The following is a 12,652-nucleotide window of genomic DNA, read 5'->3' as shown; positions in this document are numbered from 1 at the left end:
TTTCAAACAGGTCTTTGATCTGCAAAGAAAAAATAAAAAAATGAAAAGAAGAAAAATAACCAGAAGTCCTTTTCCAGTTGTGTCTTCAGAAAGTTACAGCTCTACCTCTGCCATGTTAATCTGTATTCTATGTGACTCTCAGGACATGCCTCGGTCTCCGTAGTGTTGTGATACGTCATATTCACGTAGCAGCAGCGGTGCCGAGAGAACGCCCTCGAGAAACAGTTATCGATCTACATATCAAATAATGGTCATAAATTATTGGTCACTTTCCAAATCATATAAAGTATATTGCATCTACTAATAATTATATATAAATAAATCTTTTTTTTTTTATTATGCAAATATGTGCATCACAAAAAAAAAAAAATTTATAACTTTAAATTGCACATTTGTATCTTTTCTAAATGTACCTTAAATGAATATTTTTCAAGATTTTTAATACTCAAATATGGATGCTTTATGCAAATATACGTTTATTAATTATGTTGTTTTAAATTGGAACCTTTGCTATGTTTCCACACGGACGGTTTTAATCGCCGGATGTGTGCACCACGGCGGATTTTGGTGCTTGATTTAAGACTTGGTGCATCAGTAAAACAAATATTTGGTGATTAAAAAAAATGTTCAGCAAAGATTATTAATATTTTGTATATATTATAGAAAAGACAACTAAATGTGTGTCAGTTAAAAAAGTTTAAATTTAAATAAATATAATTATTTATTTGTAATAAAAATGGTCAAACAGAAATGTGTGCTGCATCAATTCATAAAATGAAAACATTAAATCATTTTAATATTATTTGATGACGATTTTAAATGTGATCGTTTTCTTTTACGTTGAAAAAAAATCACGTTAACGCTGACATGCAAAAATATGAGACAAAAAAATAAAAAAGGAAATAATAAATGCTGCAGGTGAAGAAATTGGGTCAGGAATTCAAACCGAGTACCATTATTTCACGAAAGATGTTATTTTCTGTTAAGCGTTAATCCCTCATGAAGGGAAAAAATGCTGAATTTCATATTCACTAGAAAGAGAAGTAAGCCATCAGCCGCTGCACTTGTCAAATTTCAATCAAAACTTAAGCCGTGGTGTTGATTCAGTCACTCTGGGCTCCGTCCGCCACGCCACCCGACACAGAAATAATGAATTACCTATTGATTAAAGTCCACTCTAGCAAATCTAGCATGGCAAATAAATGAATTGTTCGGGGCATGTGTAAGCCGCAGGCAGCAACGTCAGGCCAATAGATCAGGTAGTCTATAGGGAGAGGAAGTGCAGCAAAACAGCAATATGATATGGCAGGGTAAGGACTTCTTGGTGGTGGGGATTATGGGTAATGACAGCACACCAGATCCTGTGCTTTAAACAAGCTGATTGTGCATATATAACTCAGGACACGAGGTTCAGAGAAGAATGATAATCACAGAACAAAATAAAGAGTGTGGCATTATTTCCTATATCTAGTCTGGTTAATGGAAAAAATCCCAAATGTGCTTATTTTTTGGTCATTTTAGAACAAAAGAAAAGGTGTAGCTCACCTGGAACTGAGCACTCGGATGCTAGGTGCTGCTATGTCAGCTGGCATGTCCTCCACGGTTGTTAACTTGGTGCTGTTGCTCTTCACACAAGCATACACTGTGCATACCTCCACCTAAACACCCAGAACAGAGAAGCACAATCAGGGTTCAGGTAGTAACTTCCAACGTTCCACATCAGAAAATAAAAAACGAATTTTTTTCCAGACCTGAACATCATACACGGTGAAAGGCTGGAGGCCTCCCAGCTCCAGCGATCCAGATGTGTTGTCAGTCGAGGTGTACAGCCGGCCATCCAGAAACACAGAGTAGTGCGTAATGGCTCCATTAGGAACCAGAGGAGCTGCCCAGAGAACCCGTACGGATGTACTGTTCAGGGTCACAATCTCGGGCGGAAAAACTCCTTCAGGCTCTGGGGAAAAAAAATGGAAAGAAAGAACGTGATCAGTATCTGTTTTTTGTGCAAAACATCATAATTAATTGGTTAGAATGGTTAGAATCATTTTTATGCAAATACATTGGCTGTAGTAGTGATGGGAAGATTGGATCATTTCAGTGACTTGGTTCTTTGTCTCACGGTCCTCAAACGAACGAATCATTTTGTTGAGTCAATAAGTTCATTTAATCAGAAATAATATAAAATGTTACAAAAAGAACGAGCGACTCGGACTAGAAGAGTGTAGAGAGGTAAACTACTCAATTCTGAGATTTTGCATTGCTTGTGTATCACTCTTTGAGATGACTCGTTTGTCTGAGTCACATTAAGGTCTCGTTCAAAAAGGAAGAGTGCTTCGTGATCGCGCTCACACACACACACACACACACACACACACACACACACACACACACACACACAGAGGTTCTTCAGACGCCCTCAAACCACCTCATCGACCCGTTTCAACCCTGGGTAGATTCCATTCCTCGAAAAAAAAAAATGATTCTTGCTAAATGAGGTCTCCCTGGACTCGGAGCCACAATGCTGTTTCTTCACAATTTACTTGCCTTTATTTTTCCAGACAGTGATGGTCAGCATGATACAGCACCTGCAATCCTGTGATTGAGGCTCCTAATTCTAGCAAAAGATGCCAAATGCACTAAAATAAAATGTAAATATTGTTGAAAACTCTATAGGAATGGCAATTCGCAAAAAAGTGGCTAGTAGGAGTTTCAGAGTGGCAGCAAGTACCACCACAGTGTACACCACAATATACACTTTCGTTCCAGTATAAGATGGTAGCAAGTCTGGAAAGTGCTGAATGATCCTGGATTACCCTGGGCCTACTGAATATACTGTCTCTAGATTATCATTTAGAGTTCCACCACCAGCCAGCATCAAACACAGGAGCCCCAAGCCACTTGACTATAGTGTGAAAGTAGATACCCAAGGTCAGGAAAGTATTTACATATTCCCCTAAATTGGGAGTGATAATAGCCACTTTTCTGACCTACATTTTGTTGGGTTGCCAAGCAGGTAAGGTGGTAGCTTAGTGGTTATGGCATTAGACTTAGAGCTAAAAGTTGGGAGTTCAAACCAAAGCTACACCGAGGTGCCACTCCCAGGCCCCTGAGCAAGGCAATGAACCCCATAGCTCCTTAGTTGTATGAATGAGATAAATGTAATTCGCTCTGGATAAAACATCTGTCACATGCCATAAATGCAAATGTAGCTACCCCTAGCTAGCAAGCAGTCAACGATACAAGGACCATGACTCTACTGTGTTCACAATTTCTCGCACCTCAATGTTATTTGTGGCTAATTATATATATACACACAATACGGCATTTGTCAGACGCTCTCATCCAGATTCAATTGATCTAATTATACAAATAAAGTGCTATAGGGCCCAGGAGGGGCCTTGCTTAGCGGCCCAGGAGTAGCATCTTGGCAGGGGCGGATCGACCGGGGTGGCATGGGGTGGCAAATGCCACTCTAAGAAAAAGCACTGCCACCGCATCTGCCAGCACAGAACTGGTATCCCAATGTATAAAATATAAATGTAATCAGTTTCCTCAGTAGCGCTTCAATGTAATGATCCATATACCTGTAAATAATATCAAAAATCTATTAAAGCACAGTCCGAACAAACAACTCCTATTAACTGCTTTGTTTTTAGTGAATTAAACACATGCAATGCAACCGTCCTGATTACAAACAAATGCCTCTGTTCAGCTCTTTTAACGAAGCATTTGCATCATTGTTTTTGATTTTTGTCTTCGCGTCTTTTAATGACTAACTCAACTATTTAAAAAAGAGCATTGTTCAGTAACTTGTGTCTTCAGGATCGTCGAAACTTTTGACAAAGTGAAGTCACGTGACAGCACATTTCTCGGCGTCAATCGATATGCTGATTTAAATTTTTTAAATGTTTTTTAAATCTGATTTCTGTTTATTTATATGTTTTTGATTTAAGTAAACCAGTAACTGATACATTGAGGCTTTGTATCTATATAATCTGAATTGTTTGTCATCGCTTAGTAAATGAAACTTGACATCGCCTATACATTGATTATAGAGCACTTTATAAATGTGTGCCCCAATGTACAATATACACCAACTACTCATTCTTTGAATCAACATGAACCATGCAAGGATGCTTGCTTTATTGGTGCCACCCCTCATAATTCTTATGCCAGCCCCAAAAATAATTTTCCAGATCTCCCCCTGCATCTGGGGACGGCTGGGATTTGAACTCAGGACCTTCAGATCCAAAGCCGGATGCCTTAGCAACTAAACTACAAACTTTAACGCCATTATCCGAATATACTGTATAATTACACCAGTGGACAATGGATTATCGTTGTTGAGACAAATGCTGTGTCGTCGTTCTCATGTAGCTTGACCTGCCAAGTCACGAAAAAAAAAAGTATAGGCAGAAAAATTAAAACAAACTGACTTTTCGTTGCTGCAGTGACGTACGTCAAATAAAAACATGAAGCTGGAATATCCAGCTGTGCTATATCACAACATATAGTACGATACCGAGAACATGAGATGGGCAACGTGTTGACTGTGCAACCCTCTGTTTTTAATTGACATAGACATAAAAACAAAAACTGACAGAATGCTGGCTTTGTATCTGTATATCTCTCTCTCTCTCTCTCTCTCTCTCTCTCTCTCTCCCTGTTTCTCTCTCTTTATGTTTTGGGGAGGTCCCAGCAGACGGTTTGTGGGTAAATTGAATCAGTCCTGACAGAGCGTGGTGGGAATGGAGTACTGCACCAGGGGGCAGGAGGTTAACTGAGCCAGTCTGGGGGATTCTTCCTGCTGCCTACACTGGTGCTTTCCAGTGTCCTACAAAGCACCATATACTGCTCTTTTTTTTTTTTTTACTCTGTCTCTCTCTCTCTCTCTCTCTCTCTCTCACACACACACACACACACACCATTTCTTTTTTTAGCTCAATATTACATATGGTTCAGTGTGAGTGCTTTTAAGCCCTTTGCATTTTGTGAAAAAGCACTGAAAGACACAAAAAGAGGAGTTTTGGTGAAAGATGCCACAGTTACAGGTTAAAATCAGGGCAAATAATCTAACACAGGGACCCAGTCACCTGATCCGTCACCCGAGAAAAGAATAAAATGGTCTGGTTCAGTCTGGATGTCAGAACTGCGAATTTGATAGCAGAGTGCTTGCAAAAAAACAACAACAACTGAATTTCAGACTAAATTAATTTTTTCATTGTCTTTTTAATGGTTCAAGGTATAAGTATCAATCCGCCTTGCATGGAGACCGACCATGGTGTACCATCAAAAGGAATCTTCTCATACTTTGAACTTGAGGCTCACTTCTTCTAGCCTCAAAGCAGGATAAATATACTATTTGGAAAAAAAAACCACCTGACCTTTCCTGCCATATGTGTTACTTCTGCAAACTATTACCACAAAGCTGGAGGCACACAATTGTTTAGGACGTCTTTGGATGCGCTGTAATAAAACATTGCCTTCACTTCAACTTGAAAAACCAAACCTGTTCCAGCATGGCAATGCCCCTGTGCACAACGTGAGCTCCATGAAGATATGCTTTACCGTGGTTTGGAGAGGAAGATCTTCAGTGGCCTGTTATAGCGCTCTGACCTCAACCTTACTGAACACCTTTGGGATGAATTGGAACGCTGACTGCACCCCAGAGCTCCTCGCCTCACCTACATCAGTTACTTACTTTTACTAACATCCTTGTGGCTGATAAACACAAATGTCCCCAATCACACTCTAAAATCAAGTGGAACATCTTCTCAGATGAGTGGAATTGGGACTAAATGAGGAATGCGATGCTCAAAAAGAACAACCATACTTATGACTAGGTGTCTGCAAACTTTTGCCAATATTATAGTCGTGTAAAGTAGTAGCACAGCGTAAAAGTGGCACTGAATGCACAGCAGGATGGTATAAAAGTACAATGGTTTAATGGTACATCTTCCCATACTAAAGACGATGAGCGGGTCCATGTTCTTAAGAGCGCTCCAAAACTGGATTTTATAAAAATATAAAAAGAAGTAGACATAATGGCTTCAGTGACAGAATGTATAAAATGTACAGGCATAGAAATCTTCAGCAGAAACATACTGTGGCTTTGTATCTTTTAAGGTGAAATAAACTCCCAAAAGCAAGATTTACTGAAAATCCTGGGAGATCTTTGTGTTGATCCTGGAACTGAATGGCTGACTAGAATTGTGGAGCTTAAATAAGAGGGTTACTCAGTACAATGTCTCGCATCTCGATGCATAACCAACGATGCGATACATTAAAGATGCATATAACAGAATCGCCCAATCATAATCGGTTTTGGTTCCTGAGGTACCAGTGACCATTTATTCCGTTTATTCGGATCTGCGTGAATCATCCCTCTGGATCTCTGTGCACCTGGGAAATGTTTCCACATCCACAGCCTTAAGTTATTGAGCAACTCAAGAACTTTGAGAATGGATTTGGGCTGTAATTGATATCAACAGTCTAATGACTTGCATGCAGTTTGCATGAACAGTTCTGAATTAAAAAAATGAATCACTGAACAGAACAGAATAGACGTTCGGTGCCACCAAGATGAGGATGGCTTCCTCACAGGGTTTCTTCCTCGTGCCATCTTAAGGTTTTTTTTCTTTTCGCCACAATCACCACTGTCTCGCTCATTAGGAATAAACTTACAATTACAAGGAACTAAACGTATCCTTTCACCCTTGGAAAAGTTCTATATAACTAAAACAACTAAAATGTAAACCTCCTGTCACATCCACAGCCAAACGCTTTCTTCCATTACTTTGCATACGAAAAACAACCAAAACAGTGGTTCTCAAAGTGTGGGCCACATCCCACTAGTGGATAATAAAGGCATGACAGGTAGGGCGCATTGAACTGCACGATTTTATGATTTATTTATGATAAAGTTTACACACTCAAACAAACAATTAGGTCATTAATACAAGTAAAAAAACGTCAGTTAGGGTATGTTACCTAATTTAATTTGATTTCCAGATTTTTGAACTGATGCTATTTCATGTTATTGATTTGAAAATCAACCCTCCCTCTAAAGTGGGGAATGGCAGAAAAACGTTTGAGAACCACCGGACTAAAACATTTATATTTAAAAGTACATGTCTACCCTAGCCTACCTTTATACAGTGGTGTGAAAAAGTGTTTGCCCCTTCCTGATTTCTTATTTTTTTGCATGTTTGTCATACTTTAATGTTTCAGATCATCAAACTAATTTAAATATTAGTAAAAGATGACACAAGTGAACACGACATGCAGTTTTTAAATGAAGGTTTTTATTATCGAGGGAAAACTAAATCCAAAACTACATGGCCCTGTGGAAAAAAGTGTTTGCCCCCCTGTAAAAATTGTAGTTTATCCCACCTGAGTTCAAGTTCTCTAGCCACACCCAGGCCTGATTACTGCCACACCTGTTTACAATCAAGAACATGTTACAAACATGCAAAAACCCCAAGAAATCAGGAAACACTTTTTCACACCACTGTATATATGGAAGCTTTCATTTTGTAGTTCGCTTTTGATGATTTGTAGTTATATTCTAGTCAGTCAACTATGCTGAGCAGTCACAAATCTCCTCGATAAAGAGATCGAGAGAAAACAATAAACCCAGCTGTAGAGCAGCTAGCAGAAGCATTCACTCGTACTGTTCATATCGTTTCCACTCGAGCAACGTTCACACTCTGCCAGACTTCACACACCATCCTGTCCAACTTCTGAATTAAGGCTCTCTTAACATGTACATTACCCTGGCGCCTTGCTATGATCTGCAAGTTCAATTGCGGTTGTTAAAGTAGGTTTGCCCTTTAGGCTGTAAAATAATGAAATTACCATCCAAAGCACTTAGCTAAACGGCCCGTAGCTTTTATTTGGGAGATAATGATTATCTAATGTTTTTAATGCGAATTTTACTATGGGAATAGGACCAGCAGAGGGAAAAGTTATGACACACTGCAGGGAAAAGCCAGTTAGGTTTCCTAATGCAAACCCATTCTAGACTGGATTGAGGGAGACATTTCAATCGCACTCAACGAGGGGTAACCTGCAGTGTGCTACGAAGCACGCGGCACGAAGGTGTGTGTTAGAGTGTATGCAGATGTATGAGTCAGAGAGCGAGCGAGAGAAAGCAAGCGAGGGAGCGGTAGAGATTAATCCGATACCCATGTTATCGGTGAATCAGTACTTTTACTGTGAGGGAGAGGGACAACTTAATTACTATTGATCACAGTGCAGAGGTCGGTATATCAAAAAATTTTCGTCAAAACGCAAATGTTTTCCGTGCGCCTCTAGAGAACGGAGAGCAAATATTTAATCAATTCAGAGATTGGTCTCAGCCGCCTTTATCTCCATGAACAGGTCTGACTGAAGTGATGTGAGGACGGCTGACTGATGGAAATCAGCGGAAAACGTTTTTAAGTGCTGACAGCGGGAACGAAAATAGTCAATGCAATCAGCAAAGCCGACTGCTTTCACATTTCGGCATTCGAGAAAACTTTTCTACAGACTGTATTGGAAGAATATATAAAAAAACCTTCAATTAACAATGTTACCTCAAGTGCAGTGCGCAAACCAGGAAGTGGTGCAGTTCATTATTGGATCTCTTAACCATTAAGCGCTGACAAAACTGGTGCATTTAAGCGTTGAGACACTTCAATATTTGAAGCAACCTTTTGAGAAGTTCTTCTGAGAAATCTAAATCATCATTAAAGGTATATAGGATTTTCAAGTAAAAAAAAACAGTAAGCAATTACAGACCAGGAAGTGGGCTTTGCATTCATATAGCTAAATAACCCCTTTCCACACACACACACACACACACACACACACACACACACACACACACACACACACACACACACAAATAGTACATTCAGAAATGTCATTATTGGTATTGAAAAAGCTAGCAGAAAGTAACAAGAGTGGTTAAACTGGCCCAACCCTTCTCCATTAACTCACCACCGTCTGCAGTAGTACATGTGATGTCCGGACTGGTGATATTGTGAGCTCCATTGAACACGGTCAGCGAGAACGTGTACTCATTGTTGGGTTGTAGGTCAGAGATTAGCACCGAGGTCACAGAGGGGTCAAGCTTGAATGTTTGGGTGGAACTGAGTGTGAGAAAATAGAGCTCCACGTTTCCCTGCAGGTCCTGCAGAGCTGAAGAGTGGGAGAGGTGTGGAGTGGGGAGAAGAGATGATATCGTACATTAAAGAGAGAGCAACAGGTGAGCTTAAGACACTTTGCCCTAAAAAGTAATTTTAATCATTTCCTTTTAGTGTCGAACAGTAACGAAGTAAATGCAATTTGCTACTGTACTTAAGTAGTTCTTTAGTGTATTTGCACTTTACTGAAATATTTCCATTTAGGGAGACTTTTACTTTAAATTGAGTCACATTTTTCTGAGTGTATCTTTAACTCAAGTACATGGTTTGTGAACTTCGTCCACCAATGGTTCCTTTAAACCTTTTGAAAAAACAAACAGAGTCTCTTAATCTATAAAACCCCCTATACATCTGTTTATTGAACAGAACAATCTATACAAACACTATTGAAGAAGGTAACTGCTCCCCTTTAGGCTTGCATTCACGAATGAGCTACACAAATTATGCATTAAAACCGTTAAAATTTCAAAAGACATCTCACTGGGTGTGGTCCAGTTAATCAGAATGGCGGTGTGGTTGACGTTCTGGGCAGAAACATTAACAGCACGGAGCGGTGGACCGGCCAGAGTGACTCCTGAAGACACGTCTCCTGAAGCGTGGCCCACATCGTTGTACACCAGCAGCTGGTAATCGTACCATGTGTATCTGCAAAAACACTCCAAACATCAAGTCGGCCCTGAGAGTAACGAGGGCATTAAAGCTGCAATCGTTACATAATCCTACTATTGTTATGATAAATAGATAAATAAATCAATAAAATAATGACTACTACTAATTATAATTTATATATATATAATATATATATATATATATATATATATATGAAATTATACATTATATATAATTATAACTATTTTATATAATTATAACTACTGCTCATAATAATAATAATAAAAATATATAATGCCATTTTCAATAGGGAATTGACAAAAGACACAAAACAGCACTTTAACAGTATTTTAGAGCCTGGAGAAAAGAAGAGTAAAAAAAAGTAATATGCAAATGTATTTGAGTCTTCGACCGCAAAAAAAAAACCCCACCACACCACACACCCGGAAAGATTAGTTGCGAAAACAATTTAATTCTTTTGGATATTTGCTTAATGTATCTTTGAGCTGTATTAAAAAGATGGCATCGGAGCGCAAAAAAAAAAACCCGGGTTTGTACACACTGGCAGCGTTTGCATTAAAGCTAATTTTGGTAATCTCACCTGCTAAGGCCTTTATCTTCGTGGAACAATTTGTCTCCTGCGTAAACATGGTACCAGCGATTGAAATCTTCAGGGGGATGGGAGGCCAGGGGCTGCTGGGTTTTCCGTCTCAACAGCTTGTACCTGAGGGCAGGAGAAACGGCCCGATAAATCACAGCCTGCTCGACTCCCACAATCCTCTTGTTAGTTCAAGCCTTGCCAGTCCCCCCCTCTCTTGCACGCTCAACAGTAATGCTAATTTCGCCTGTAATCATGAGAGCTGGGCTTAATGTGCTCTTCATAAGCCTAGTTCAACAAACAAGGCATTGGAGGGAAAAGGAGTCATGAATATTAATGGTCAGACATGAACACAGAGCTTTATTTACCACCTAATCAGCTCAAAAACAGACTCACTTATAGGGAGAGAAATAACAAAAAAGAGTGTTAAGCTGGATTCCAGCTCCACAGTGTATACTTTCATTCTTCAGTATCATATAGAACTCACATTAGCAGGACTTTTGTAAGGGATTAGGCAGTGTTCAAGGGAATGTTTGTGCCATATGAACTGTTTACCATCACACTAGTGGTTAAGGCTCTGGGTTACTGATTGGAAGGATGGGAGTTCAAGCCCTGGTATCACCAAAGTGCCACTCTTAAACCTTTGAGCAAGGGCTCCTAACCCTCTGTGCTCCAGTGGGGGGTATCATGGCTGACCCCAGCTTACTGGTTAGTATATGCAAAGAAAGATTTTAGAGAAAATACTCTAGGACTGTAGTCTAATTGAGCTACACCTGGTGATTTGCATTTGGTAGACACCCTAATCCAGAGCAACTTCCATTTATCTTGTTCATACAACCGAGCAGCTACGGTGTTCAGGACCCAGGAGAGGCAGCTTGCTGTGGCTGGGATTTGAACTCACAACCTTCGGCTCCAAGGTCCGATGCCTGAGCCACTAATCTAGCACTTTTCCCAGATGATCACCTGTAGCCTTAAATCATTACTTTACTTCTTTGACAAGCCCATTCTCCTGAAAGGAAATACAACATTTACGATTCCTATGTGGACTACCGTATGTTCGGGCCGTTCGGCCTTGACGGTGGTTGCCACGACACAGCCAGGAAAGATTCACTGATGGCGACGACCGAGAGTTCCGAAAGCCCTTGCGGAATCGTCGGCAACGTAGTGACCCGCGTGGCCCGGCTCTCTGTGCAGCCTCCGACAAAGCCCCCGCCCCCTGAACAGGCAAGGACGCTCACGCTGTAGTTGGTGTACGCCTCTAAGCCGGTGATAGTGCGGTTCAGCGTAGAGGTGTCATTGTGGGATACACGTGGATCTGGCATCCGGATCTCGTACCGCTCAATTTCTCCGTTGGGTATCAATGGGCTTGACCATGTTACCTATATTAAACACACACATGCACACATTAGTGCAAACGTCTTACAAAAACATCACTGTGTTCATAATATGAATTTATAATAAGTTGCTCCTGATTGTCCTGAAATCCTGAAACCTTTGATGAGGTCCCACACACACACACACACACACACACACACACACACACACACATAGCAAATGAATGTCTCTTGACTTAACACTTCATAATAATACTCGGCTTTACATCTTTACATTTTATGCTAATCCTTATGAACGGCTTACATAGGCACTATGAAGCCTTATATACACCACCATTATGTATAGTGTTCCTCTATATACACTCAGCTAAGGTGTCTGAGGTCAGGGCCGGAGTCTACGATGGCTGTAGAAGGAGACACGATGACTTTCACTCGGAATCGCACCATTGTTTTGATTACATTTAAAACAAGAAGGATACTGTCACTATCTATAATGAAACTCTGATGGAATTGCACAAGGAGAGGAACGCCATTTTTTTTTCTCATCAGTCGCCAGTCAGCATTTTTAGCACGATGCTAAGCGTGTGGTGCATTGAGAAGGACGCGACACCGGCATGTGGAATGAGCTCGTGTTAATTTCATCCGACGTTCAAATAATAGGAATATTCAAACATTTATACACACACTATAACTCTCTTTCTTACACACACACACACACATTAGCTGTATGATAATGAAGCTGTTGTTGTGAACTCCAAGTGCTGTTTTTGTTCTATTTTTCATTCAACAACATGTCGGTGAAACCACACCCACAAATCCTCCTTTTGCTCAATAAGGTCATTAGGAAATGTTCACAATCGCTGTCAAACTGTGTATCCAAACGGAAGTTACTTCCAGCCGAATCACAATCCACTATTCACCCT

At 40.2% G+C, this 12,652-nt stretch overlaps 1 protein-coding gene across 1 annotated transcript in view; it reads right to left on the bottom strand.

The window, feature by feature from the left end:
• ush2a (Usher syndrome 2A (autosomal recessive, mild)) overlaps positions 1-12,652 on the bottom strand; it is a 223,610-nt gene that overhangs the window by 69,799 nt on the left and 141,159 nt on the right. Inside the window, 6 exon segments of the mRNA XM_046855966.1 lie at positions 1,546-1,658; positions 1,752-1,954; positions 8,983-9,183; positions 9,670-9,833; positions 10,399-10,521; positions 11,446-11,774. Of these exon segments, the coding sequence (XP_046711922.1) occupies positions 1,546-1,658; positions 1,752-1,954; positions 8,983-9,183; positions 9,670-9,833; positions 10,399-10,521; positions 11,446-11,774 (1,133 nt within the window).

The sequence above is a fragment of the Silurus meridionalis genome, chromosome 8, assembly GCF_014805685.1.
Source record: "Silurus meridionalis isolate SWU-2019-XX chromosome 8, ASM1480568v1, whole genome shotgun sequence".
NCBI classification, from domain to species: Eukaryota; Metazoa; Chordata; class Actinopteri; order Siluriformes; family Siluridae; genus Silurus; species Silurus meridionalis.
The sequence above is the reverse complement of the archived record's forward strand: the minus strand, read 5'-3'. Positions and strand labels throughout refer to the sequence as shown.